The sequence below is a fragment of the Macrosteles quadrilineatus genome, unplaced genomic scaffold, assembly GCF_028750875.1.
Source record: "Macrosteles quadrilineatus isolate MER2022 unplaced genomic scaffold, UCM_ALF_1.0 Scaffold_9__3_contigs__length_116548681, whole genome shotgun sequence".
In the NCBI taxonomy this organism is placed as follows: domain Eukaryota; kingdom Metazoa; phylum Arthropoda; class Insecta; order Hemiptera; family Cicadellidae; genus Macrosteles; species Macrosteles quadrilineatus.
Window position 1 is genome coordinate 14,812,223 of NW_026542602.1, and position 27,627 is coordinate 14,839,849.

Sequence of the window (27,627 nt, forward strand, 5' to 3'; positions counted from 1 at the left end):
ATGAGAGAATTGTAATACGAACCCGTGAAGTATATTATAGTGAATTTTAGACTCGTAAAAAGTGGTATGATTAATAAAAATGTTAGTTTGCAACAACACTAATAAACTGTTGTTCATTTACGGAATATTTAACAAAAAAAAGCACATTTACAACTAGCTTAAGCTCATAGATTTATTTTGATCTAATCCACACTTCTCGTGAACATTTTACAAAGGTTTATTTCTGACAAGTGTTTATTGTACTTTAAACATATTATAATGTTAAAATCCTTAGTTATAGAAGAATGTAAACTAACTCTAAACATGCATTTAGCATACTTTAATACTCCCCCACTATCTAATTGAGCTAGTATAAAAAGTGGACTATGTCAGCTCCTTAACTAAACTTATAAGTACGTCATTTTCTACATTCACACTTAAAACATTTAGCGGTAAAAATAGCTGTGTCTAACAGTAACAGTTAGAACAATACTACGAATCGGTAACATCGCGTAACAGATGCCTTGCATAAACCATCAAATGACAGTTCAAACAATAGCCTAAATTTGGCAGTCGCGTCCAGATATAGCAAGACTTGCAACAATGCATCAGATGTAGCTCTTCTAACAATACAAGAGTTATAGCGACGCCTTGTCTGCTGCGACGCAACCCGACCAGCTGGTCTGCTAGTGGTGTCACGTTTACAGGCGTGCGGCGCTGCGAATAGTTGGTCTATTTCTAATTCGTCTCCTTCCGCTGCAGCTCTAATCGATGGTTATGTTTTGTTTGCTAACACATCTCCAGCAATGTTAGTTGTGTTAAAATATTAGTGTGAGAAAATGCAAAATTTCCTTCGGTGGATTGAATAGTATTTAAAATGGTAGGTTTGTTTTATATATACAGCATATTCCGTAGTACCGAAATGGGTAATAAGTAGTACAGTACGCTAAGATTTTTTTAAGTAGAAAGTTATGTTTTATTAATTTAAAGAAAAGTGTATAGGTTATTAACCTAAGGGTGGACTATGTTTTAGGTTAGGTTATGAAAGGAAGATTTTGTTACAAATTAAAACTAATTAAAATGTTATTTGGAAGTCGATTTATCTTTGTGGTCGGTATAACACCAAATCACCTAATTAATTTATCGTTGTAAAATATTTATTAATGTTAAATATCCTCTGAAGATAGCCACCAAGATTGCTATGCATTTAATAGTGGCAAATGATGGGGGTTCTTAGCATTATGCGTGTTATTAAAATTATGGATTCTAAATTAAAATTTAAATAGGGGGCACGTAATGATATGATGGAACAGTATTAGTAGTTTCCCAATCAATGGGAGCTGGGTAAGTTTCTTGAGCTGTTCCTCAATCAATGAGGATGTTCTCGCTGGAATCAATGAGGACAAATTTGGACATCATGTTTGTATTTTTGTAATGATTCAACTGATTGTTCAGAACTTTGGAAAACCTCTCCTCTGACAAAGTGCAACTACCATAATGTCACCCATCGTTTACTGAGATTTGGGAATGCAGTTCCCCCCAGGTTGATTTCTTGGGAATAAAGCATCCAGCAGAAGTAAAATGTTGTCTTTAAATTGTTGAATTGCAGAATAGTTCAATTGTTAGTTCGTTGTCAATGTCCCCTGTCACTCTCGGTCTCAGCTTTTCGTGTTATATATAGGTAAAGAATTGTGTTATTGTCATGCTTTGCTTGCAATTTCAAATTGTTTGAATTTCTTCTAGCATTAACTAGTTAATGTTGGGTTTTTGATATTGCTCTTGTCATTTTAAAGTTGTTTGCATAGTTGATTATGACAAAAATTAGTTCTCAAAGCTATGTTTTGGTGTTTTAAGTAAGTTTAATTTTGCCTCATACCTCAAATTGGAATCACGTATTCTAAATTGAGATAAATCAATCAATGTTAATAAGTTTGAAGCACGTCCGGACTATTAGTGTGTCTGTAGGTTGCACGATTCCATTGATTGATTATTAGAGCTGTGTTTTGTATAAACACAGAAACTAACTCAGGCAAATCCTAAACAATACACTCGTAGTAGGACGAGCTTTTATAAAATATATTTACTAATTCCAGAAGGAGACTTCCCATTTCAACGGAATTCTAGCCTAATGATAATTTATAAGTTGAGTGTTGTTAGCGCTTTTTTAAATTCCAATGAGACTTTTACTATAGATTGTAAAGAAATAGAGCTTGGTATGGAAAGAGAGGTACGCCTTAGAGTAATAATATTTTTTTAGCATTTCGTGCAAGAGTGTAGGTTTTCAATATTAAATAGAAAAAGGACCGGTCCCAAAACAGAGCCTTGTCGCACACCTCTCACATTGAATTTATATTGTCACAAGTCCCAAGCCTCATAAAATATCTTTATATCGAAAAATACGCTCATGTCACCCAGCTATTATTGTGCTATTACTTCATCTAGTTCGTAGTGTCCTCCTACCTATGAGGCACTGCAAGCTATGGTCCTTTTTTAATGTCTTTGCTTATTTCGAATACTAAACCAGCTGAATACTGTGTCCTGTATACCTTTATCTAATTGAAGGTCCACATCAGTGATGAAATTAACCAAATAATTTATTTAGTAACTAACTAGTAAACGAAGATTATTTTCAACACTCGTGTAATACTCCAACTTAAGTTTATCTTTCAGGATGGTAAATAAAACGCAGATGTAATAATTACTTTACATTTTATTTACAAACGATGAACGATGACATAAATAACAATGAAGGTATCGAAGTCTTAGTAAGAAGGCTTGTAAGCAGGCTTGCTGTAGGAAGGTTTGTAGGCGGGAGCGGGAGCATGATGGTAAGAAGGCTCAGAATGGTAGGCAGGCTTGTGACTTTCGTAAGATGGTTTGTAAGAAGGCTCGGAATGGTAAGAAGGCTTCTGGCTCTCGTAGGAAGGCTGTTTGTACTCCTGTTGGCCGACCTCAAGGTGGAAGCTCTGGAAGCTGGTAGCTTCACCTCCCTTTCCGTAAGAAGGAGCGTGACCAGAGCCGTGTTCGTAAGAAGGAGCGGGACCAGAGGCATGACCATAGGAAGGTGCGGGAGCCGAGTGGTACTCAGGGGTGTGGTACTGGGCGGAGACTGCCACCACGACCACGGAGAAGATCAAGGCCTGAAAACAGTTTGAAAAATTAATTTAAAAACAAATAGATTAAGTTTGTCCCACAATGCTGAATTGGACTGAACGTTAATTTTAGCTGATAGTTAAAAACTATTGTAACTAAACATAGTAGTTTTTAAAGTTTCCTACTTTTATGGAATCGTAATTAATTATGTTGGTACATAATGCAATAAGATTTTATGAAATAACTTTCAGCTAAATATAATTATTTTTTTTTTGTAACAAAAGCCAATAAAAAGTTATTATGGTTGGAGTCCATATTTATAAAGTCTAAACGCAACTTGAAGTATTGAGTTAGAGGTTACATGGCTCAGGTATATATCAGAACAAGTTATTGGTACAACTATGATGTCGGTTCATGTTTACAACAATCTACTTGAAAATTTACGCTATACCAATCAAATAATCATTAAGTTTTCTTTAATTATTCTTATGGTACATACTATAAATACAGAGGCTTAGTGCATAACACTTAATAATAACTACCAACCGTTGCCAAATTACGGAAACATACACTAAACACAAAATTACAACGTTTAAGAACAGCAGAATGCTAACAAAGATGTAGCTACATTTCATTAACTTTCACGAACAATGGCCATTTAACGATTTAGTTTAATATTACATAGTTATTTCTATGATCACGTTGTCTAACGCCGGTCGCACGTTAGTTGTCCAGGTGGGGGCAGCTTTTCACAGTGTTGTTGCACGTGCCATAGCATGATAGACCGCCGAAACACGCCATCTATATATACAACTTCATAAAGTTGTATATATAGATGGCGTGTTTCGGCGGTCTAAATATATTTGTACCTAAACCTGTTTATGCCTCTAACACATACTGTGTTTGTTAGGCACTTTTCATTTACAATCAATTTAGTGAAAGTGTTTACAGATGTGTGTTTACATCATGTACAGTCACCAATAAAAATTGCTCGAACGTCTTTTAAGGTTAAGGAGATTGAGGCTTGATACTAATAAATAAAAATAATGTACAGTATATTTAATCCCATAAGACTCTTGTGTAGTCTGCTTAGCATAGTAAAATTTTGGTTACAATAAGTAAAAGATATTCCAAAAATTTTATTAATTCAAATATATTACAAAACTTTTAAATTAATTAAGTATGATTGCAAAAGTAGTTTAATCAAACTTGATTTCAATTATTGAACTTTTTAAATACCCCTCCAACTTAGTTGATTTATAAACAGAACCAAGGGAATTAATACCAAGAGTTAACGGAAGGATTGTCTTACAAAAGGGTTAAACAATTATTTTGGAAGGTTAGCAACGTGCTTTAATAAAGTACAATCGAGCTTTATTGAAAATATTTCTGAGAATCGTGGGAAATGAAAATGTGTACAATCAACAATCTGGATCAGCTTTTGAAACTTAGAATATTTAACTATTTACCTCCGCTTTAATTGAACTGACGTAGTTTAATAACCTTCAACGTATCTAAATTTTCTATTTTTGAAATTATTTTATCTTCAGTTATTTGATTGATTTCCTTGTATTTTGGAGTTACTATTCTGAGTTTAGTCCACAAACCTGCATATTTCATAAAGGACATACTATGTATTTGATTAGGTGACTTCGAGCAGTTATAATTTTAACTAAAACATTCTTCGAGGATTAGATAATTGATTATTGAATCACTAACCCTGATGTTTCAAAACGTTCTATTGATCCACAATATAGGTATAAACAGGCAGAGCAACAATATTGATAAAGCCGGGTTTACACGCTACGATAAAACGTAACGATTTGTCTGCAACGACAAAACGTTCATGCAAGACGGAACGTGTAAACTGGTAGTCGTTACGTTTTGTCTGAGTTGGAGTGAGGTTGGAAGGTTGGTGGAAATTTCCACCAATTTCTTGAGATCGTAGCGATTTTCTGTAGATCGTAGTGACAAGTCGTTGCGTGTAAACGGTGACTCGGTCATCGTTGCAACCTGTAGACCCTCCGATGTCGCGTTGGTCCAGTTAACTGTTGTGTAATTGTACTGTGTAGTACTGTTGTTTTAACCGCTGTGGTATATTTGGACAGTGTAGAGTAGTGTAGTTTATTTTTACTGTTTTGTGTCACATTAGTCACTATGTCAGACATAAGTCAAGCCTCTCGTGACTTTTTAATAGAGTTGAGGCCAATGCAGAATTAATCAACAAATATAAAGAAATTAACCCGTCTTTGAAGAAGAATTTAAAGAAAGAAATTAGACAGGGCAATTGTCATCAACTTGCATGTTTCAGGTATTATTTTGCAGGAGGGATGTTTTAGAAATGAGTGTTGTGAATTCCAAGTCTTTGAAACTTCTACCAGTTGCAAGGAATCGTAAATGAGTCTTTCATGGGGAGATACTGCCTTTCTAATTATGGTGTTTTTTATATGTGGAGAAACCATGTTCAATAAATCGTTGTAGGTATCCTCAGTCATTCTTAAGTAGTTCCTCCAGTCAGAGGGTTCGTTCCTCAACTCCTTTAGCAACTCCACATGAGATAACTGTTTTTTCAGTAGCCAATGCCGACTCCACTTACTTCTAGGTTTTCTTTTCCTCTTAAAACTTGTTGCAACAGAAATAATGTAAACAGACCATAACAATAACTCATCCATCGTCAAATATACAGGGAGCCTATTAACTACTTCACAACCAGATACATCTGGAAGTGGTTTGAGAGCCAAAGTTAGAGAAAAAGACGGAACGTGTTTGGTCCTCTCAACCTACGACAAAACGTAACGATTAGTCGTTGCAGACAAGTCGTTATGTTTTATCGGTGCGTGTAAACCCGGCTTAACTTATTACCATATAAACATGAGATCATGAAATGGAGATACGATTTCAATTAATGTACAAATCACTATATACGTCATACTGTACAGTGGACTATTGACTGAGTTAAATTCTTATAAAATGTGATTGTAATTTTAATGAAGAGGTAATAAAATATGAAATCACCACAGCTTGGGAGCATGAATTTTAAAAAGAAAATAATCTTAACGTTAACAGTTCGACCCTAAACTTGTAAGATATTGAAAACTTAACTCGGAGAAACTAATGAGTAATAAAGCCAACCATAAATTCGAAAACCGTGTTTTAACTTTATGGAGTACCCTTTTATTAGTGATTCTTGTGTGTGTAATAAATATTACGATGCAATTCAAACACATGTGCTGTTGATGGAACTGTAGTTTGCAATAATTAGGCCAACTTTACTTTTGGGGAAAATAATATGATTTAACATAACTTACGCATTTAGCTTGATATCGCCTAAATTGTTTTTCAATCACATAGGAGCAATGCCTTAAGCTCTAACGTTTTCTAACTTCAACATTAAAGTTTTTTTTTATTTGTTCATTTTCAGAGTTGATAGATTAAACTAACATTTACTGTAGAGACTGGTGTCAATAACCTCTCCATTCTTGAGGTACAACTTTCACTCTGAACATTGCCTACTCACCGCCATAACTGGGCTTTTTGCACCTTCAAGGCTCCCTAGATACATATCATATACCTTTTACCATTAATGGTCCTTAGATGTACATATTATATTAAAGTAAACTTGATTGGTGACATTGGACAGCATTGTTAAATGCAGTTTCTTATTGTTACACTATATTCCAACCGATTGATTTGGTTTATTTGCTCATAGCTAACAATAACGTTTTTCCTCACAAATTTTATCCACGGCAAAAGAAATATGATACTATCTGCCCGTAAAAATTACACTTTTTTCATAAAGTGTATAGCTGACCTGAATGTTTAACTTTCGTTAAAGATATATCCTCAGAAGAACAGCTGATCTTAGTTAGAAACAGGGTTAATATAAAATGTATCCATCACTCATATTCACCAATACAAATACAAGAGTGCCAGTGTCATCCTACTAATATTATAAAGAGAAAGTTTGGATGTATGTTTGTGACAAGTGAACGCGAAAAATACTGGTCGGATTGGGCTGAAATTTGGCATGATGATAGCTCACATTCCCGATTAACATATAGGCATATTCTTATTTCAAAAATCCTTTCGGGCTCCGCCCCAGTGGCTCTGGAGTTTCCCATGTTAACCTTAAGAGAAATGGAATAAATTGAATCTTAACAGCTGCTTCAATTAAACAAGTTGGTTCTGTTCTATGATGTTCAATAGCATTAAAGTTACAAGGATTACCAACAGGGTGCAGCACTATTATTTCTTTTACATTTATGACAACAGCTAATTTGCAACCAAAAGGTGAGAGAGCGTAGCGAACGAACTTCAACCTGGAGGCGAGTTAGCGTAGCGAACGAGCTCCAACCTAAAGGTGAGTGAGCGTAGCGAACAAACTTCAACCAGAACGTGATTGAGCCATGCGAACGAGATAATCTTGAAAAAATAAGTTAAACGGGGCAAAGCCCGCGGGTTACAGCTAGTATAGTTATAAAAGCTAGCACTAAGAGAAGAGAGAAGCTTGCAAGTTTAAAAAATGTCCATAGTATTTAGCTTTGTTGTATTGAATTGAGTAGTGTGAATAAAACAGCCATAAAAAAACACTCTTGGTTTTTTCAATGGAGAATAGAATAAATCAAGATCCAGAATTACAGGGAAAATCACTTGTCATTAACTAAACAACAATTAATTACTCTAGGCTTTGAGCTACGTTCAGTAATATCCTTGTTAATCTGCAGTACTGCAAGTAGAGATGAAACAGATACGAAACAGATTATTCTACTTAGTTAATTGTTGTAAAATAACTGTTGAAGCACAGGAGTAAAAAAAAACTCTTTAGTGAACTAAATAAAAAAAAAATTAAACATTCATCGTGCTTTTCTCTATCTTTTTTACATTTATAACAATAGTTCACCTTCCAAAAAAATATGTGAAAACTTCTACATAATACAACCTCAGCTTTGAAGTGTGTGTAGACAATTATTTTGCCTTGCCCAAAGATCAATGTCATTTGTAGCACATTCCCACAAATGTTGACCTTTTGTCTTAATTTACCAGGCTACTTTTTACAAATGTCATAAAGCACCTTACTAGGGACTCCAGATGTGAACTGGTCTGACACCAAGGTTGACAATCTGTCGTTAGATTTAATTGTTAATTGACACTAACGACGGGAATTCTTGCAAATTATTATCGCTAAAGGAATCTTTACGTCTATTTCCTTGCATTAAGGTTAACTAGTGTAGGCACATGGACACTTAAGGATTAAACGGTTTCGTACATTAAATTTATTATTTTTAACTGTTTACGCCCTAATGGTTTATTAATGTGCTTAATAGTATTCTACAGTTATTCTTGACTTGTTTACACTAGAAATTAAAAATAATGTGTCTTTTAATGTTTAGGTAAACTGTATGTTTTACATCTAAACTGACCCCAGACAATTACAAAACATATGTGGTAGACAAATAGTGAAGACCACCGGGGATAAAATCCAGTCACCACCTTAAAATTAGTAATTATATAACTGGTTCTATGTTTTTTTATTATTATTTAAAACACTTTCATTTTATTCTACAAAACATTTTTTATGAGTACTATGTGCTATGGTTCCAAAATAAAAGAATTAAAATATCTAAAAGTGCTGGTTGCATTCAATCCACAAAAAAAGTTAATAATGGGATGAGTTTATGTTGGTATTATACAATAATTTCTTCTTCCAAAGATTTGTTTTTGTGGGAGGATAGAAAAACACGTTATTTTGGCTTTAGCCCGAGAAGGTTTGGTGGAAAACATAAAAATTGTTTATATCCAATAGGCATCATCCAGACCAAACACTCAAAACCTAGTATCAATGTGGTGGATTTTATATCAAAGATAGAACGACAAATTATATGCCCTATATCAAAGAAATACATTTAGTAGTTCGGTTAGTATCTCCTTTATTTTAAATACATTATACAATCTTGTTAATCATGAGAAGGGAAAAAAGAATTTGCATGAAAAAAATTATAATTATCTTTAGTTCTATAGTTCTACTGTACTTTAACCTCAACTGAAAAGTTAATTATGGTAGCTGTTATTTTTTATCTGATCAATAGCAAAATTTTGAATCAGTTATAAGCCTTATATGCTATCTTCATTAGTGTAGCCACGTCAAGAGAACAAAAAACCTCAGGAGTGTAAAATGATTCACTTTACTATAAAATAAGTACACTAGGCAAACAGAAATCGTCATTTAACAGCTTTGGGTTGGATGTCATTCAGGGCTAAAAGTGGTAACATTTAGAAGGACCAATTTGATGAATGATAATCAAGAAAATTGCAGAAACCGGAGAACTCTAAATTTAACTTTTTTCCTAAAAATTTTCAAAACTCAAAGAGGGCCCTTGGTAAAAATTAATTATTGAAATAAAATAAATAAAAACAATTTTCTGTAAACTCACCAGAGAGTTCATGTTGTCGTGTTGGTTTGCAGAACACTGTGTCACCCCTGGCTACAGGAACTGTTTATATACAAGAGAAGGCCTAGGGCAGAGTGAGATCATCAAATGTGGGTCGTGATAGTAATGAGGGGTTCAGGCTCAGTTTGGCAACTGCTTGGCGGCTTCTGGCTAGACATACTTGTAACTGGGGATGGTGATAAAGTAATGGCTAGACATATACTTGTAAATGGGGATGGTGATCAAGCACTGACTAGACATACTTGTACCTGGGGATGGTTATCGAGTGCTGGCTAGACATACTTGTAACTGGGGATGGTGATAAAGTAATGGCTAGACATGCTTGTAACTGGGCATGGTGATAAAGTAATGGCTAGACATACTTGTACTTGGGGAGGGTGATCAAGTACTGGCTAGACATACTTGTAACTGGTGATCAGTAGTCTCAGTAAATGTATTTGTTTATTGATATTGATATTTATTTATTGATTATTGATTTTGTTTATTGTTATTGAGTTTATTGATAATGGTGATCAGTAGTCTAGGGAAAATGTAGGCCTAATTGTAACTGGGGATGGTGATCAGTAGTTTCGGTAAATGTACTTCAATTGTAAATTATGTAAATGTGTTTCTGATATGAATGTAATTATTCGATTGGACAATCGAAATCCCAAAAAGGCGAATCAAATCATCCGCCTATTGGGTCTGATGATGATTGGAGTGTCCAATCGAAATCGATCACCACTTACTATATATACTATTATAAAGTAGAGGTGGTGTCTGTCTGTCTGTCTGTGTGTGTGTTTGTATGAGATAAACTAAAAAACTACTGAACCGAGTGCAAAAATAGGACAAAAATAAAGCTACAGCTCCGAGGGAGGATACATGTGGATAAATGTAATTTCATTAGTATAGTATTCTTTCGATTACTTAATTTGTTTATGTGTATAATCTACTGAGTGTGTTCTTGTTTTTGTGAAATGCTGTATTAATATTTTACGGGGAATAATTCATTTGAAAAGAAATTATTCATCGATTTAGGAAACAATAAAGATTATATATTCATTTCCGTATCAACCTAGGCTCTTAAGCTCTTAACCTGAGTTTTATGAGAATTATTTTTTAGATATATTTTGTAAACAGTAAACAACCTAAAAAAACTGTATAAAACCTCTGCCCACTAAACCTGCAGATTATATGAATTTCCATTTGCCTGATTATAATTTAACTAAATTATGTTAGAAAGTTACACAAAACTATTGTGGTTTAGAACTATTGTGATAGCTTTTCGTTTACAATACAATCCAGTCAACATGTTATTTGATTATACCTTAAAATCTATCATTTATTTTGTCTTCTATTTAGCCTAAATAAATGTTTTCAGTCTACAAAAACATACTATTATCAAGTTAAGTAATACAGATATATTTTTTCGTTTCTAATTTAAATAGTAGAACTGAGACAATTTTTAATGCCAACATTGTCTCTTTTGCATACTGACCCCGTTGCAAGGCACGGATATAGCTGTTTTTTTTTTTTTTTAGTCTTGTGAGTAAACAGTATAAGTGCATATATATATTATTACAAGTGTTATTTGACGTATTTTTGTACTTACAGATAATTTAATAACTCGCACGATGCTTACTAACAAGTTACTTAATTAATATGGGCGAGAGAATTATGCACATATTCCACAGTTGTTGATGAATAAGTACATTAGGGAGTAAAACAAAAATGTATTTACACACTATTTAAAACAACTTGAGAAATAGGGCTCTTAACTTGTATTGCTATCGACTCTAGTTAGGCCAGTTAGTTAAATGTCTATATGCATTACATAAAGTGCATTGCGTTTACACTTGCTTAAAGTTTTATAAATGGTTTTCCACTCGTTTGCGGTATAGAAAAATCGTCCACCGCTGCAGTTGGAGACAGCTGCTGTGATGTTATTAACAATACTAGAGATTTTGCCGTTTCTTGCGTTCGCCGTCACAGGCGTTGACAATCTAAACTGCAACAATATGTGCTAACAAATAAGTCTATTCTTTTCTACATGATAAATGTGAATAGAAAACTCAAAAATTTGAATCTTATTTCCGAAAATGTTTTTAACCCCCTAAAATTGTGTTCCCTAAGCTTGCTGATGGTGATTGAATTACAATCTTAACCTATTTTTCATTGTAGCATCTTACATTATTTTTGGCGCACTGTTTTCGGATAAAACACAGTTAATTGTCTCTGTAGCAATCTCTTAAAAACTAAACAAAACAGTACAAGACATTCCATTCGTTAAATAAAACTATTTTTATGAGCAAAGTCATTGAAAAATATAAGATTGATGATGAATAAAAACAATCGAGCTTTGAGATGAAAACAAGACGTTTCATAAGCGAGAAGTGGCCCAAGGCTGGATTGATGTTGGGTAATGTTTAATAACAACTTTGAACGTCTCCAGAATACGCGAGATAGTATGCAGATTATACCAGGCCGGCGCCATTAGTTGTAATCGATTCTGGAAAATATAAACCATAACTAGTTTCCTACCTTAATTGTTGGTTTACCTTAACAAACACATTAATAAGCTCCAATTGTTTAGATTTTCGAATTATTTTTGTTCGATCGATAATTTAAACAATAACGTAAAATTGTTTTGTCAAAACAATTGAGTAATATCACTCGTGCTCCTTAGTTTAATAGCTTACATTGTATCATTATATTAACAAGTATGCTTCCATACATTTAATGTTACAATAAAAAAATATTTTTGAGTTGGAAAATATGAGTTGTCTGGAAGCTAGAAATATTTTTTCCTACAGTTACCTAACAATGTACATGTTCTCTCACTGATTTGAGAAAGCAAAGTGGCCAATTCGCTCATCAGTGAGACAATGTTAACATTGTCTCACTCTAATTACTTTGTCTCACTCCAGATTTGCAACGTGAAGGCACGAAATAGTGAGCGCGTAACATGCAGGCAACGTCGTATGCGCGCGAAATACGTTGGCAGCACTGGCTGTAAATCAGCTGGTCAGCTGTTGTACTGTTGTATTTGTCACTTCACATTAAATGTTATATTAAAAGTTCACTTCTGTGTAAAAATAAGATATGTTTCTTCACCAATTTATTTGTTTTATGGTAACTGTAGGAAAAGTATAATTTGCAACTCGAGTTCAAAGTACAATTGCCTCATTCGAGAAACCATTCCATAGGGATTTCTCTCGAGTGAGTCAATTGCTCCCTTCTTTCACTAGTTGCACAAATAACTATTAAATTTTACACTCTAGCAAACTTCAGCGATTGTGGGGTTACGCGTATTATATTTATTTTACCACAAAAAGTGATTTTACCGTTATATTTAAAGAAAAATGCGCCTCCATCAATTAGAATTATATATCTTTCCAAGATTAGCCATTTCAGAAGGAAGTATTAAAGTAATAAAATATTTGCATAGTAAGTATTTATTTTATTACGTTTTACTACGATAGTTATCATGTTAATGCGAACGACAAAACATCGTAAATGTATTTTATCTGTAAACTTCCTAGGAAAGTATATGTGAGAAAATGGACAAAGGAAGGTAAAAACGAATAACTTTAACAAATAACTATTTACAAATAAAATAACTATGTATGATGCACTTAGTTTTACAGCACCAAATTGTACTCAACACTCATGACATTGCATACAGTAAATCTCAAATGTAGCCTAATCCATGTTATTGCAGGAATAAAAAAAACAAAAAAAACACTAAGTTTTATTAGTTAAATTAACCAATCAAAGCATGTCAAAACGAAATAAAAGGGTATCAATTTTACAAGTTAAGTAAATGCATTGTTCACGTAATCTAAAAAAAAAACTTTATACGGATATTGCATCACAAGGGCCTACAGTAACTATACTAGTTCCGACAGGAGCTCACGTTTAACTACCATGTGAAACTGAGGTAGTAATTGAGCGAAGGTTTGACTTTTAGCGAAGGTAGACTTTCGGCCAGTGTGATGAACTTGATGAACTATTTGTGATCACGGTAAATTTCAAAGCAAAAAATTACACATTTGCCTCTGTAAATTATATTCCAAAACTATCACCATTTTGCTTTGCAATTATTAATTCTGTGGTATAGGTTAATGATCTGTTGATTTATGTTAGCTTATGGTTCCTAAGAGTTTCTAACTCAGATCAGCTTTATAAATAGTGTTGTAAATGTTCAGAGATAAAAGTATGTTATTATTTTTGTATTATAGCAATTGACATTTTCCATAAATAAATATCTGTATATCATTCATAATATTAAATAATATAGAAGTAAGGTTTTATATTTTTCTTACCTAGCTCAAAGTTTTGTGCTGTAAATATTTCTTAGTAAACAGATTTATTTGTTTTAACAGATGTTACCGTTACTTAGATTCAAGGTATTACTCGCCAATAAAAAAAATTTAAATCGTTGGATTTCGTGCACTTGAAACTGATGTGAAAAATATAATAATAGTGGGGTATTTTTGGAGTGAAATTTACCTTGTGACAAAATGATAAACAAGAAATGTATTATTACACGATTGAAAACTGGTTTATTAGGACTATTTTTTGGCATAGTGAGCAGAAGTGAGAAAACTGAACGGCTGTTGTTGACTGCAACTGAATCTCTTTTACCCGAGTAAAATAACGAATGTAGCTCCGCAACATTGATAACATCAATTTAATTCAGTAGAAAGATTTTTATAAAGTACTCAAATGCATATGTATTAGATATGTAAGTTAAATAATTACGTTCATAACTGCATTTAAAAATAACAAATGTCCCAACTTTTTTTAACCAGTTGTCAAGTATTCTCCATACTCTCACACAGTTCTTTCTCTGGAGCACTTGTCAATACCACAGTTTGTGATAGACTAATAACATATTTTTCAACTGACAATTACCAAAGATTACCCACGCGACTATGAATTATTCAATCCTCACACAGATTCACGGCCAGAGTGATCTCTTATTTATTGGATCTCCATCCAAGGACGGTCAGTGGTCTGAAGTTATAAGGTCACTAGTCTTGCATTTTAAATTTATAATGTGGAAGTTCTAAAGTTAAGTGAATGTTGGACAAAAGATGTTAGTTTCTCAAAGCTAAAAAATAAAATGGGGTTTCCGAGAAATATACATAAATACGGTATGTTGTACGATAAATTGGTTGATAAAACTTTGCTTTTTTAGAAGAATTTGTCTACCTAATCAAAAACTATATACTAACATTTAGCAGTGAGCATACTAAAAAAAACCAATAATTAACTAAACAAAAATTATGGCTAGAAAAAATAAGTCTAACCATGCCAAAATTCATCTATTTTTTTGTATTTGTGTTTTCTACGTAGTTTTTTTACTTGTTTCAGTATCAGTTTTATTGATATTGACAAGGTTTTTTAGATTTAAATTATATGGACAAAGCATGCTGTAACGGTGTTACTCCTTCAACGAAACACAGAATATCATGCTCAAATTGAAAATATGATATAACGCCCAAAGGTCATACAACAACTTAAAGTTTGATTGTGTTGAGGTTAAACTGTACACTTTATGACCAGGTCACTTATTTGTTCTTGTCTCTGAGAAATAATGAGTTTTAGCGAATTTCCCATATAGGGAATAAGCTATTACCGTAGTACTCATGGTAAGACCTGGACGCGGGACCGATTTTTTTTTTCGTTTTGAGGTCCCTAGAGGCCAAAAACACCATCCGTTCAAATTCATATATATATATATATATTTATATATTTATATATTTATATATATATATATATATATATGTGTCCGTCAGCACGATAACTCGAGCAAAAATGATCCGATTTTGATGAAATTTGGTACAAACGTGTAAACGTACGTTTATTCGAACGAGTTCGCGATCCAGCATGATCGGACCATGGGAACGGGGGTTTACGGGGGGTTTTATGGGGTAAAAATAGGTTTTTCCCATTTTTGACCCAAAAAACATAAAATTTAGCAATTTTTTCCCAACCATTTTGTAGAGCTTAAAAAAACAAATAATTTAGTATATTGAAGCGTTATTATGCGCCTAATGGTTACGGAGAAAATTCCAAAAAATTTTAAATTTAAAATTCCCATGTTATTCTTATGGAGAATAAGTAAACTGTTGTAGTTTGCTTGTTTGTGAACATATTTTGATCAATTTTGGAAAATGTTTTTATTTCTTACTAACTATTCACATTTTACAAAAAAAAAATAAACAGTTTTACCCTCCCTGATGCAGCAAACCTAAGTACTTGTTAAACTAATTCTATTTAATTAAATCAAGAATAAATGTTATATTTTTAAGTAGACATTTCAGTGTAAATCCAATCAGTCAAATGGAAATTCGCTTAGTCTGCAGGTTTGCTGCGGCGGGGGTATTTTTATATTTTATATTTTTATGTTTAATTTTTGTAAATATATTTTTCAATCCATTTATTGCAAAAACTACTTAATTAATTGAAAATAAATAATAAAATGAACAGTTTATATGGGTTTTGAACTTTGAAAAATCTGTCAGTCGCTTATTACAGTAACTAATCATGTATTTCATGAATGAAGTTAAACATTTAGTTGAAACTGCATACAACGATACAACTATAAGTACCATGTTCGATATTTCATTGTTTATGTGATATATAAATATACTCACTAAAATTTAAATATTTTTTCACAACAAAGTTTTGTTGATTTTTGAAAGTTGTGCATATTTAACACTTTACCATTACCAAATACGACATAGAGTTAATTGATTTTTGTCAAAGGTACGATTATGTTTGGTAATAGTGACATTGAACTTTACCTTGAACAAAATATTACCAACAATATTATAATCAAATACTGTAATTCTTTTCGTTTAAAAATAAAACTATTTATGGTTTCATACAGAAATAAGGGTGGACAAGAAAGAGATAGTTTCAGTAATAAATAACAGAGATTTAATAAATAATGACTGTACAACCGAATAAATATAAGAAGCAAAGCTAGACTAGTAGTAAGGTTTGTATTGAGGTTTGTAGTCTCCGCCGCCCAATCTTACAGTCTGGTAGGAAGTAGCGCCCTGGGCATATCCACTCTTGTACGACTCGGGTTTGTAATAGGAAGGCTCCGGTTTGTAGTAAGAAGGCTCTGACTTGTAATAGGATTGCTCGGGTTTGTAAAAGGATGGTTGAGGCTTGTAGAAAGTTGGCTCCGGCTTGTAAGAAGGCTCCGAGCTGTAAAACGAAGGCTCGGACTTGTATGAAGATTGCTTGTAGGATTGAGACTTTCCGGTGTAGACGGGGAAGGGGGATGAGAAGTCCCTCTGTACGGGAACCTTGTAGAAGGGGGCGGCCTTCTCGTTGTGGGGGGACTCGAAGAAGGGGGTGACTGCTGTAGCTACTGCTACACAGACGCTCAAATATACCTGGAACACGAAACGGGTGAGTTAGGTGGGAATTATGGATTTGGCAAAACAAGCCATTTTACAATAATATTTAAATTCAGTCAATTATGTTCAACCGATTCCATAGAAAAAGGTGAATTATTATGTAAACTATTTGTGCTAAACACTTATTATTGAATTTATTGTTTAGGAAACAAAATAATCTACAGGTGTAAGAAAATTAAACTAAGTTAGAGTGTCCAGAACAAATTCCAGAACGTTGTAGCAAAATCGGTTTTATTCTGAAAAGAATTATTATTTATTCGGTGTATTCAAAATTGGAAAATTGGAAAATTATTTTACATGGCTTAGTTTGAGTTTGTGACTCAGAAAAATGAATAAAATAACGAATTTAACTGTAACGCCAGACTAAGACAAAACAGTAAGACAATATTCTAAAGGCAGAGGATACACGTCCGGTAACCAGACGTGGATTAGACGTCCGGCAATTACTGTCATAACCTAACCTAACCAACCAAACTTGCTGATAATGAAAAAATCTAATTAAGGTTAAATTCTTTCTCTATAAAAAAAATTATAAATGCCAAAAATTCTAATAAAAAGATGTACAGTTAAGAATAAATGGTATTCAATGCAAACTCTTCGACAAAAAGTTTAAGTCATCAATGGGATTCGAACCCTGGACCTCTTGCATATCAGCCGAGCACCTTATCCACTACACCACGACCACCGATGGCGGTACATCGTATCGTTGTGGTAAAGGCGTTCCAGGCTCCCGCAACCCCATGACGTCATTGCCGTACGCCTTATCCTCGTCCGGTTACCGGACGCGTATCCTCTATGTATTCTAAAAAGATTAATCAATAACTTTGAACGTATAAATGATAAGAACGTTCTTTTTTTAAATATGTAGACTGAAAATCCAGTTAAAATCAAATCAAAATCATGTAGTTTAATGCTAAAACCTAGTTAAATAATGTATTAATATATTATGTTTTTGCGACAAGAATGCAAAACTGTTTCTTCTACCAAGATACGAAAATAAAAAAAAACGGAATAAAAATGAAAATAATTGCACCGAAATATCTCAAAATGACATGAACTGGGGTAGTTTTAAACAAGATCTTGTTTAAAAGTAAACACTTAAAACACGAAAAATTTGAAAAAATATTTAAAAAATTAATCCTATATACATATAATACTGTACGAGTAAAGTTTGAACAATTGTTACTTCGATCTGGGAATCGGCTTTAACAAAAACGTTTATATTTACGGAATAACTAAATTCTGTGTCATAAATAAGTTCTAGACCAGTGGTATAGCCAGGAAAAATCTATTTTCGCCATAATATGAGTACAAACTTTTGAAAATTTAACATGGGCCTTATGGGAAAACATTCCGATATTCTTGTCATTTTGTTTACATTTTAAGACATAACTTGGCGTTCTGTACCCACGGGCACCTCAGCTTGCGCATGCGCAGAAAGCTCTCGAAGCACTTTAATTCAGAGGTAACTGTTACTTCTGATTATGCGTATTAGCTTCTGACATAAATTTTGTCAACTTGAGACATAGAAAAAGAGAACGACTCGACTTTGCTACAGTTCATCGTTTGATGTATAAGAGTTTGTATTACATTATAAAACTTTTCAGAGTAGCCTAATGAGTTTCTAATCCATTAAAAAACTATTCTTATATTATTTTCAGCTTTATTACTGTTTACTTAATACTTTTGCCAATATAAACGAGCGATATATCTTATATTTTATATTTTTTATGGTTTTAATAATAATTATCATCACTAAATTACTCTTTTCGTTGGTTGTCGTGTCGTGTCGCCGTCAATAATGTCGTCTGATTCTGACTGATGTCAGATGTTACACTGAATCGGTCACAGGGATAATAATTAATGGTAACTTAACCTACCACTAGCTTTCCTAACTAAGTTTGAGTGTTGCAATTAGCAGTGTGGGATGATTGCACTGGATAATTTAGCTATATATTTCAGATACATAAAGTTTAAAATAAATCAAACCCTAGGATCTGTTCTTAAGTTTTGTCCGTTTTGAGATGGATGCTTTCCAGGACTCAGGTTAGACCTAGCCTGAACAACTGGGTTAGTAGCTTTTAGAGTGGTTCATCCATGTTTAGTTTATTATCACTAATCAACGCATAATCTAGATTATATGTGCCTTATTCTACTCCGTTTCAAAACTAATATACGTAGGCATAAGCTTTAACTTTTGTATTAAATACTGGGTACATCATTAAGGTAACTCGGTTAGGTTGCTTTTTATAAATGAATAGTTTCATGAATCACTAATACCATATTTCATCTAGCCTAGGTGTGTTCAGTACAATATAATGACACTCTCAAAAAAGTACTAATCCTAACCCAAATAAAATATAGGTAGGTAGCTTAAGGCCTACATACAGATGATGAGTGTTTATATTTATATTACTTATCTGTGGTTAGGTTTTAGTTATGTTTGCCTTAAGATGGCTATAATTATAGGACTAGATATCAAACAAACTCTCAATTAACTTATAGGGCAGCCTAGCCTATCATTTGTCAATGTCAATAAAATAGTGCAATTATATCGAGGACAACCAAACTTGGATTTACAATAATTTTTCATACCTAAGTTTCCTTTTTGGTACTCACCAACAAGGATCAACCCGGCAAACGTTTACCCCTCTAGTTGAGCTAGACCTAGCCTATGTCTAGGCTCTGTGTTGGCTTAGCTACTTAACCATTTTAGGAATATGATGGCCTTCTCTAAGAGGAGGCTTAGCTCAGGCTCTACGTTTAGCTATGTACAATTTGTAAGATATAGGTCTACTTAAATAGGTTATACGTTTTCAAACTGAGCTAAGTTTGGCAAATTGATATGATAAGTTAAAGCAAAGTTTTAAAATAGTGGCGCAGTATGCGTCGCCTGTCAAACAATATTGCAAACAGACAAATGACACAGCTCGAATACTAAACCTTTTCATGGCTTTGTTCAAGGAAGCCAAGCTCATGTACAATGATATATTGTATAGATACACCATTGTGGCAAATTCATTTGATAATGATAGACTTCAGCATTGTACTACTTTAGTGTAGGCCCACATTAACTTAGATGATGATTTATAAAATGTCAAGAGATTAATTTTTATTAAAATAGCTAATACCTAAGTTAACCAACATTTGCTTTTAAATATTGTATATAGAAAAAGTGTAATACAACCAAACCTAATAAAAATTTGATTATAATGTGTCTCCTTACTGAGTTCTTCTTGCTAAATCAACAAATGTAATTGCTTTTAGTCGGAAAGAGTCCTGAGTTTCAGAAAAATAAAATTGTAATTCATTACATTTTAAAAATGAAGTGTAAATTAAAGGTTCTGGTTGTAGTTTCGGAGCGAGCCCTAGTTCTTACAGTGACTAATACTTAAAAAGGAAGGAAGGTGAGAAGATTTGTTTACTGCTGATGGCATTTATGAATTCAGCGTGAAAAATACTGGTTATTTTCTGTAGTTTGGGCCGTTTAGGGGAACCAAACAAATAGTTACAACCTCTTCTTTCTAATAATTTCAGTAAACTGTGATATTATTATTTTAATAGAAGTTAAATAGATGTCAAGAAAAGATCGCAAAATGATATGTTTGGAATCGATTTACATTGACCAAAGAATGATCTCAGAGTATAGTGATAAAGTTCCCCGAGCAAAGCTCGGTCCCCAGGTACTATACAATTAATTGCGAAGGATAGCTAGCTTCAAACTATACAACAATGCGAACTCTGCTATGTTTATTGATATAGATTTAAAAACAATTTTTAAAATTACCACTTTACTACTTTAATTTTAAGTTAGTTACTTTATTGAGGTGGACTTAAATTAAGACTCATCGGATAATTTAACTATTTTAAATTGATCAAGTATGACCTAATTGAATGTTGTTTCATGTTTGAATTTTAAATACATTTCTTAAAAACAAAAATATAACGGAAGTTAAAATGTAACTAAATAGACTACAATTTCTTACTAATAACCTTAACTTGACCATAAATAACACCTAGTTGATTAAATTTAAGATACGGTAATTTCCTTTTTTGGCTCTTACGACGTTGCGACACACTACACTACGCTTTTACTCAACAATCCTTCACTTCCGTCAGTTGCACGTTATACTCGAATGACCTTTTGATAAGACAGGTATTGTAATGGATTATTTTAAAAGCCTTTACATGTCACGAAAATTCGTCCCGAATCGCAGAATAGATGCTTCAACTGCACTTAAACCACCAACAAACAGAGGACGATCCTACATAATTTTAAATATGCATGCCCTACACCTTTCATCAATATAAGTTTTTGGGGGGTAGCCTATTTTGTTTTTGTGTGGATAAGAGGAATTTTAAGAATAAAAAAAAACTATGGGCTTTACTTCTTTTGTTTGAGTCGTAATTCAGTTACATTGTAAAAAGACAACTACCAACGTAGGTCTAGATCGACCCCTTTGAAGTAGTTTGATTTTACTCGTGATCAACCTTTTTAATTGACTGTCTAACTCTTTAATTTTCTTAAGCAACTAAGTAAATTCTGAGAAAAAAATATTAACGATCCCCAGAAGGACCCCCAATAGATAACACTCATTTTAGAAGTTCTTGAGCAAGTATATCTTCTTGGATTTTTTCTTGGAAGTAAAGCTGTTGACAGTACAACATAGGACATTTCACGAATTAGCGGTATTTCAGAACAGATAAATTTATATCACAATAAAAGATTCTCTATGTTTGTCAACATAATCTTTACTTCGTATAAAATACCTACTTTTGGGTTAACACGTTTCTTGTTCGTTTTACTTATGGAAGTATATACTATACAGTCTTATGGCGTTAACTGAAAAAAATGATATTGCTTTAAAAATAAGCGATCTGCAAGAATTTATATGTTCTAGAAATTGTGAAAAGTAACATGTATGCAAATTGTGAGTAGTATGCAGCGAATTTATACTGTAATAATATTATAATACCCCCGCCGCAGCAAACCTGCAGACTAAGCGAATTTCCATTTCCCTGAATGGATTTACACTAAAATATCTCCTTAAAAATATCACATTTATTCCCTATTTAAATAGAATCAGTTTAAAACATACTTAGGTTTGCTGCAACAGGGAGGGTAAAAGTGTTTTTTATGTAAAATGTTAATAGTTAGTAAGAAATAAAAACATTTTCCAAATTTGGGCAAAATATGTTTATAAACAAGCAAACTACAACAGTTTACTTATTCTCCATAAGAATAACATAGGAATTTTAAATTTACAATTTTTTGGAATTTTCTCCGTAACCATTAGGCGCATTATAACGCTTCAATATACTAAATTATTTGTTTTTTTAAGCTCTACAATATAGTTTCGAAAGAAATTGCAAAATTGTATGTTTTTTGGGTCAAAAATGGGAAAAACCCATTTTTACCCCATAAAAGCCCCCATAAACCCCCGTTCCCATGGTCCGATCATGCTGGTTCGCGAACTCGTTCGAATAAACGTAGGTTTACACGTTTGTACCAAATTTAATCAAAATCGGATCATTTTTGCTCGAGTTATCGCGCTAACGGACACACATATATATATATATATATATATATATATATGAATTTGAACGGATGGTGTTTTTGACCTCTAGGGACCTCAAAACGAAAAAAAAAATCGGTCCCGGGTCCAGGTCTTACCGTGAGTACTACGGTAATAGCTTATTCCCTATATGGGAAATTCGCTAAAACGTATATAAATTTAAAAAGTATACATTGCTATACTTAGCCTACAAGGCTATTGCTTGATACATGGCAACAGAGAATGTTCAGGAGAATTGAAATTGTAATAATCATAGATTATTATTAATTCGACATTCTTGTTACTTGTACAAACTGTAACATTTCATCGGGAGCCCACTATATAATTAACAAATTACCAAACAACATACTTGCGTCGTCCTATTTTAAATTGTTTTTTAAGATTGCCAACACTTTTACTCACGATAAAGTTTTGCAATAGTTCACTTTTCAAAAACATTTGACAGTTGGTTATTGCTTTAAAACATTTGAAAATAAAGAAAGTCATAAAAAATTGTGGATTCAGAAAAAGGCCAAAGGAAAATTTATTTAACAGTTAAGTTTTACGATGGAAGAAAACAAACCTGTTGCACATTTTATAACACTTAAACAACATATTTTTACATACGGTAAACTCACAAGGTAATAAATATGTATAACAGATGGTAAGTGGTGATCCATCCACTTATCATCTTATATACATATTCACCATCTTGTAAGTCAACAGTATAAGAGTGAAATATATGTTTTAAGTGTCATTAGACGTGATCAGAAAAAATACATACAATGCCGATCAATGAATTATTTATGTGATCTTAAAAGACAAATTTTTTCTTAGTTTAGTTTTAGACAGTAAAAATTTAAAAAATCTAGATTAGAAGTATACATTGCACTGTCAGAGTTAAATTACTTGACATAAACTGAACAGTCAATACATTCAAAGCATACAACGTATTCGCTACTCACCAGTGCTGAGTAAGTCATGATGTGATGGTGTGGTAGTGTTGGTAGGGTTTAGTGGTAGGTGGTAGTATGAAGTATCACCAGTACTATGTCACTCTGCAGTGAGTAGTGTCGTATATAGCCTCTGTGGTCGGGACTCACGGTCACTCTACCTAGACCTTCAGGTGACGAGCGATCATCAGAGCATCCTGGATATCAGGAATACAGTCACAGGAAGGAAGTCTTGGTAGGAATATAGGAGGATTTCACAAGTCATCCAGTTTAAACGAACCTGTAAACAAAAGGGGGTTTTTAATTTTTTTGCATGATGAAAGATGAAAAATAACTAAAGGATTAGTTTTTTTTTCTTCTAACCCAAAATCATAGTATTACATGCGAGTAAACCAAATAGATATACAGTATGAATTCATAGAAATACAGTATACCACAATCCATATCAATACCTCTAAGTGGCATGCCTCAAAAAGAAACTTTTCTAGATTTTGGAAAATCATGAAAGGATGGGATATACACACAGGCAACTAGGCGAGGGAAATTGACTATACATTACTTTAGAAAAGCTAAATGAACTTGAGTGCTAGGGAATTGCATTTTGGTAACTGTTACATCGTACACAGAGAAGCCCAAACAAACATACCTTATACGACGAGGAAAGCCAGTTGTATACAAGACAGTCTGCACTCGCATTACTATTACCGCAAGTCTCATGGTAAGACCTGGACCCAAAACCTATTTACTTTTCGGGATAGGGTGTATGGGTATTGTTCGGTATTCATATTTTTAGAGTATTTAGAAATTAATCATTATGTTAATTAAGTCACTGGTTAATTAATCATGCTAATGTGTATATAAATCACCACATTTATTGTAATATTATTTAGTCTCAGTAACAATTTATTGTAAATAGACTCCCGCTTTCAATATTCAAATGAGATTGCTAAGCCTGCTCGAATTTCCCGCCACAGTAAGGCCTATTTTCCTGTACTACATACCCATGAATCACCTGACGCCGTGTTTGCTTCAATCGCATTTCCTATTGGCCATCGAATTCCTAGACCCCTCTAAACCGCAATTGCATTTTTCAAAGTCTGAAGCCGGCGATCGGCGTCTGTCTGTCCACGGTCGGCGTCCATAACTCACGGTGTATTCCGTTTCTCGTATCTCGGGACATTAATTGCCCATTTTTACCTCTCTTAAACGTATTTTTAGGCTATAGATTAATTATATCTGGCCTCCCTCTCCTCTATAGTACATTTAACTATATATACATTTTAATTTCCCCCTTTTGTTTGTGATTAAATTACTTAAATTGTGATCTAGTGCTTTCAGACTCTTCAAACCTCAAGACAGTGTGTGCGCGTCCGTGTATTACTTCTAGACTTTCCGTACGTTTTCACCGCGACTTCCGCGTATTAGTGAGCTCTTTGTGATTATGAACTTGGGTGCGTTGCGTTCTCCAAAATTCTACAAAACAGAAGCACTCGGTCTAAGGACTCCGCCATCCGCCATCGCTCCACCATAGACGACGCCGCTGCCATACTCTCCACCTTTGGATAATTGGACTCAAGGTACAACCTTAAAGTTTTGTGTGTGTTTGTAATTAGACTCTAAAACTAATCTCATTTGCCCCTCACAAGACATTTTATTCCATCTCGGGACCTCAGTGCCCTTCAAATTGCAGATTCGCCATTTTCTCTAATTTAATTATTTTTCTCTTGAACTATTAATTAGTTCTGGTCCTTCGAGTTATTAATTATTTTCATTTCACCCATTACGCCCCCAACATTTGGTCCTTCGAGCCGGATTAATTGTCTCCAGTCCTGTGGTTATTAATTTCAGCCAATTTTCATCATCAACCATATTTTTAGCGATCTGCAATTTTCAATTTTCGCCATATTGGTAAAATATCGGCTCGCGTTCGTTCCGTTCGTGGGCGTGGCTTAGCAATCTCTCTCCACTCGCGCGTCTGCGCAGGTCACAATCATGTACAATTTGCTGTTCTCTCTAGTAGTAGACAATTTTTCCCTACTTGGCTTTTTTATCCCGAAAACGGGATTTAGTTTTAGTTGCGGGATTTAGTCGCGTGCAGACGGCCGACACTAGTAGCAGACGCATATCTCACACTCACTGTACAGCGTTTGTTGTTGTTTGCATTTTCTCATTTAAGGTGTATTGTGTAATAAGGTTGATTGATATTATTAATAACCAACTATTAGGTTATTATTAGGTATTTACTATTATTCTTTGAATCAATATTGCTCTTTTGAATATCATACTAAATAAACAATAATTTGTCATTGTTATTTAACATTGTTTATGCTTTCTGAATTTTGATTTTAAATGAAGTAAAGTTAAATTAGTTCATCTCTGTAATTTTGGTTGACAAACGTGCGATATTATATTTAAGGTAATTTTATCTTGTCAATTAACATTTTAATAAATAGTTCAAAATAACCGTTTTTACTGGTTCTTATTACTATTGTTGTACATATAAACAAAACTGTTAGCTAGCGTATTTGTATTGTGATTCATATTTCATTGATGGTTATAATTTTATGTTCCTTTCTCATTTATTAGGGTAATAACTTACTCTTTATGTTGCAATTCTTGTTTACTAAGGATTATTCTACACTGTTTCATTAATGAGGCCTACTCTCATTAAACTTATTTAGATCCATTTATTATTTTTGTAAATAACGGTGAACTTTCATGTGACTCATTCATTTGTTCTATCATATCTCTTGTTTTATTGTGCATTATTATTACCGTACTTGAATACTTTCAACTAAGCTCAATTGTTGATTTATAGTTTGAAAATCGAATTAAACCTGCCACACTCATTTAAAAATATTTTATTGCTATTTAACGTGTTGATAACTTAGTGTTTTTCACTATTTGCCTCAATTAAGCTACAAAGTAGGTGGATATATGTTTTAGATATTTATAATATTTTATCTCTATATTATTCAGCGGACAATTAATTACTACATTGTTAAGCTAATACCATTCATAGGCCTAGCTACAAGCCTTTTGTGTACCCACAACTTCCATTTTCGTGTGATTACTTTCAAGTGAACACTTCACAATGCCTCCTAAAGCATCTGATTTTAAGTCCGCAATCTACACCCGTTCTACGGCGCTGATTAAATCACGTTTTGAAAAACTTAAGGCTACAGTAGATGAATTATCAACTCAAATCGACCCTCTAACACCATTACAACTTAAGAAATTATCCGCTTACGCGTTGGAAATAAAAAAGAAACGCAGTGAATTTGAAAATAACCTTCAACGTGCCTTCGTTCTGGAAGATGAAGGGATCGATGATAAGACTCTTTCCAATGATCAAGATGCTATTGAAGACATGTTCTCTCACATTCAAGCTACGATTGAAACCCTGGTTCCCTCAGAACCACCAAAAACCCCTTCCGCGTTCAGTGAATCGTTTTCTGTTTCAGAAACTCATCCAAGCTCACAAGTACGATTACCTAAACTGGACTTACAAAAATTCTCTGGCGATCCATTAACGTGGACAAGTTTTATCAATCTTTTTGACACTGCAATCCACCGTAATGCTTCATTATCCTCTGTTATGAAATTCCAGTACTTACTCTCTGTCTTAAATGGAGAGCCTCTCAATTTAATAAGGAGTTTAAATCTCACCGCTCCTAATTATCTAGTCGCCTATGAATTGTTACGTGACAGATATCACAACAATCGAAGATTGCAATCATTGCATCTTAACCAATTGTTGGACCTGCCAAACATTACGGCAACTTCACTCAAAGGTTTGCGCCAATTTGTAAACCTGTTTACGGAACACACACAAGCTCTTAAGGCATTAAATTGTGACGTTAGTGACAACAACCCCCTATTGTCCGCACTCCTTTTGCGTAAAATGGACCAGGAACTACGTAAAAAACTTGAATCGTTCCGTTCCAGTCAAACCGAAGATCCAGTTACTCATTCATTACCAGAAATTGGTGAAATAATAAAATTTCTTAACCAAGAATGTTCGCAGACAGAAGATGCTAACATACATAAGATGTCATCGGCCCACAGAAGCGTTCAACCTTCACCTCACAAAACCATACCAAAAAAGGTGCATTTCCGGTCTGACGTAGGCCTAGCCATGGTAGCTACTTCGAGATCTAATGCTCCCCCCTCT

General features: G+C 33.6%; 2 protein-coding genes across 2 annotated transcripts; both read right to left on the reverse strand.

The window, feature by feature from the left end:
* Positions 1–2,738: 2,738 nt before the first annotated feature.
* On the reverse strand, positions 2,739–9,529 carry LOC129002048 (adhesive plaque matrix protein-like). The gene is made up of 2 exons (XM_054429558.1): positions 9,504–9,529; positions 2,739–3,119 (listed from the first exon to the last, which is right to left on the reverse strand). Exons 1-2 carry the CDS (start codon positions 9,513–9,515, stop codon positions 2,742–2,744), a joined length of 390 nt encoding a protein of 129 aa, XP_054285533.1. The 5' UTR covers positions 9,516–9,529; the 3' UTR covers positions 2,739–2,741.
* A 6,902-nt stretch (positions 9,530–16,431) lies between these two features.
* Positions 16,432–23,538, reverse strand: LOC129001935 (adhesive plaque matrix protein-like). The gene is made up of 2 exons (XM_054429374.1): positions 23,466–23,538; positions 16,432–16,921 (listed from the first exon to the last, which is right to left on the reverse strand). The coding sequence occupies exons 1-2, from the start codon at positions 23,481–23,483 to the stop codon at positions 16,505–16,507; spliced, it is 435 nt and encodes a 144-aa protein (XP_054285349.1). The 5' UTR covers positions 23,484–23,538; the 3' UTR covers positions 16,432–16,504.
* Positions 23,539–27,627: the final 4,089 nt, after the last annotated feature.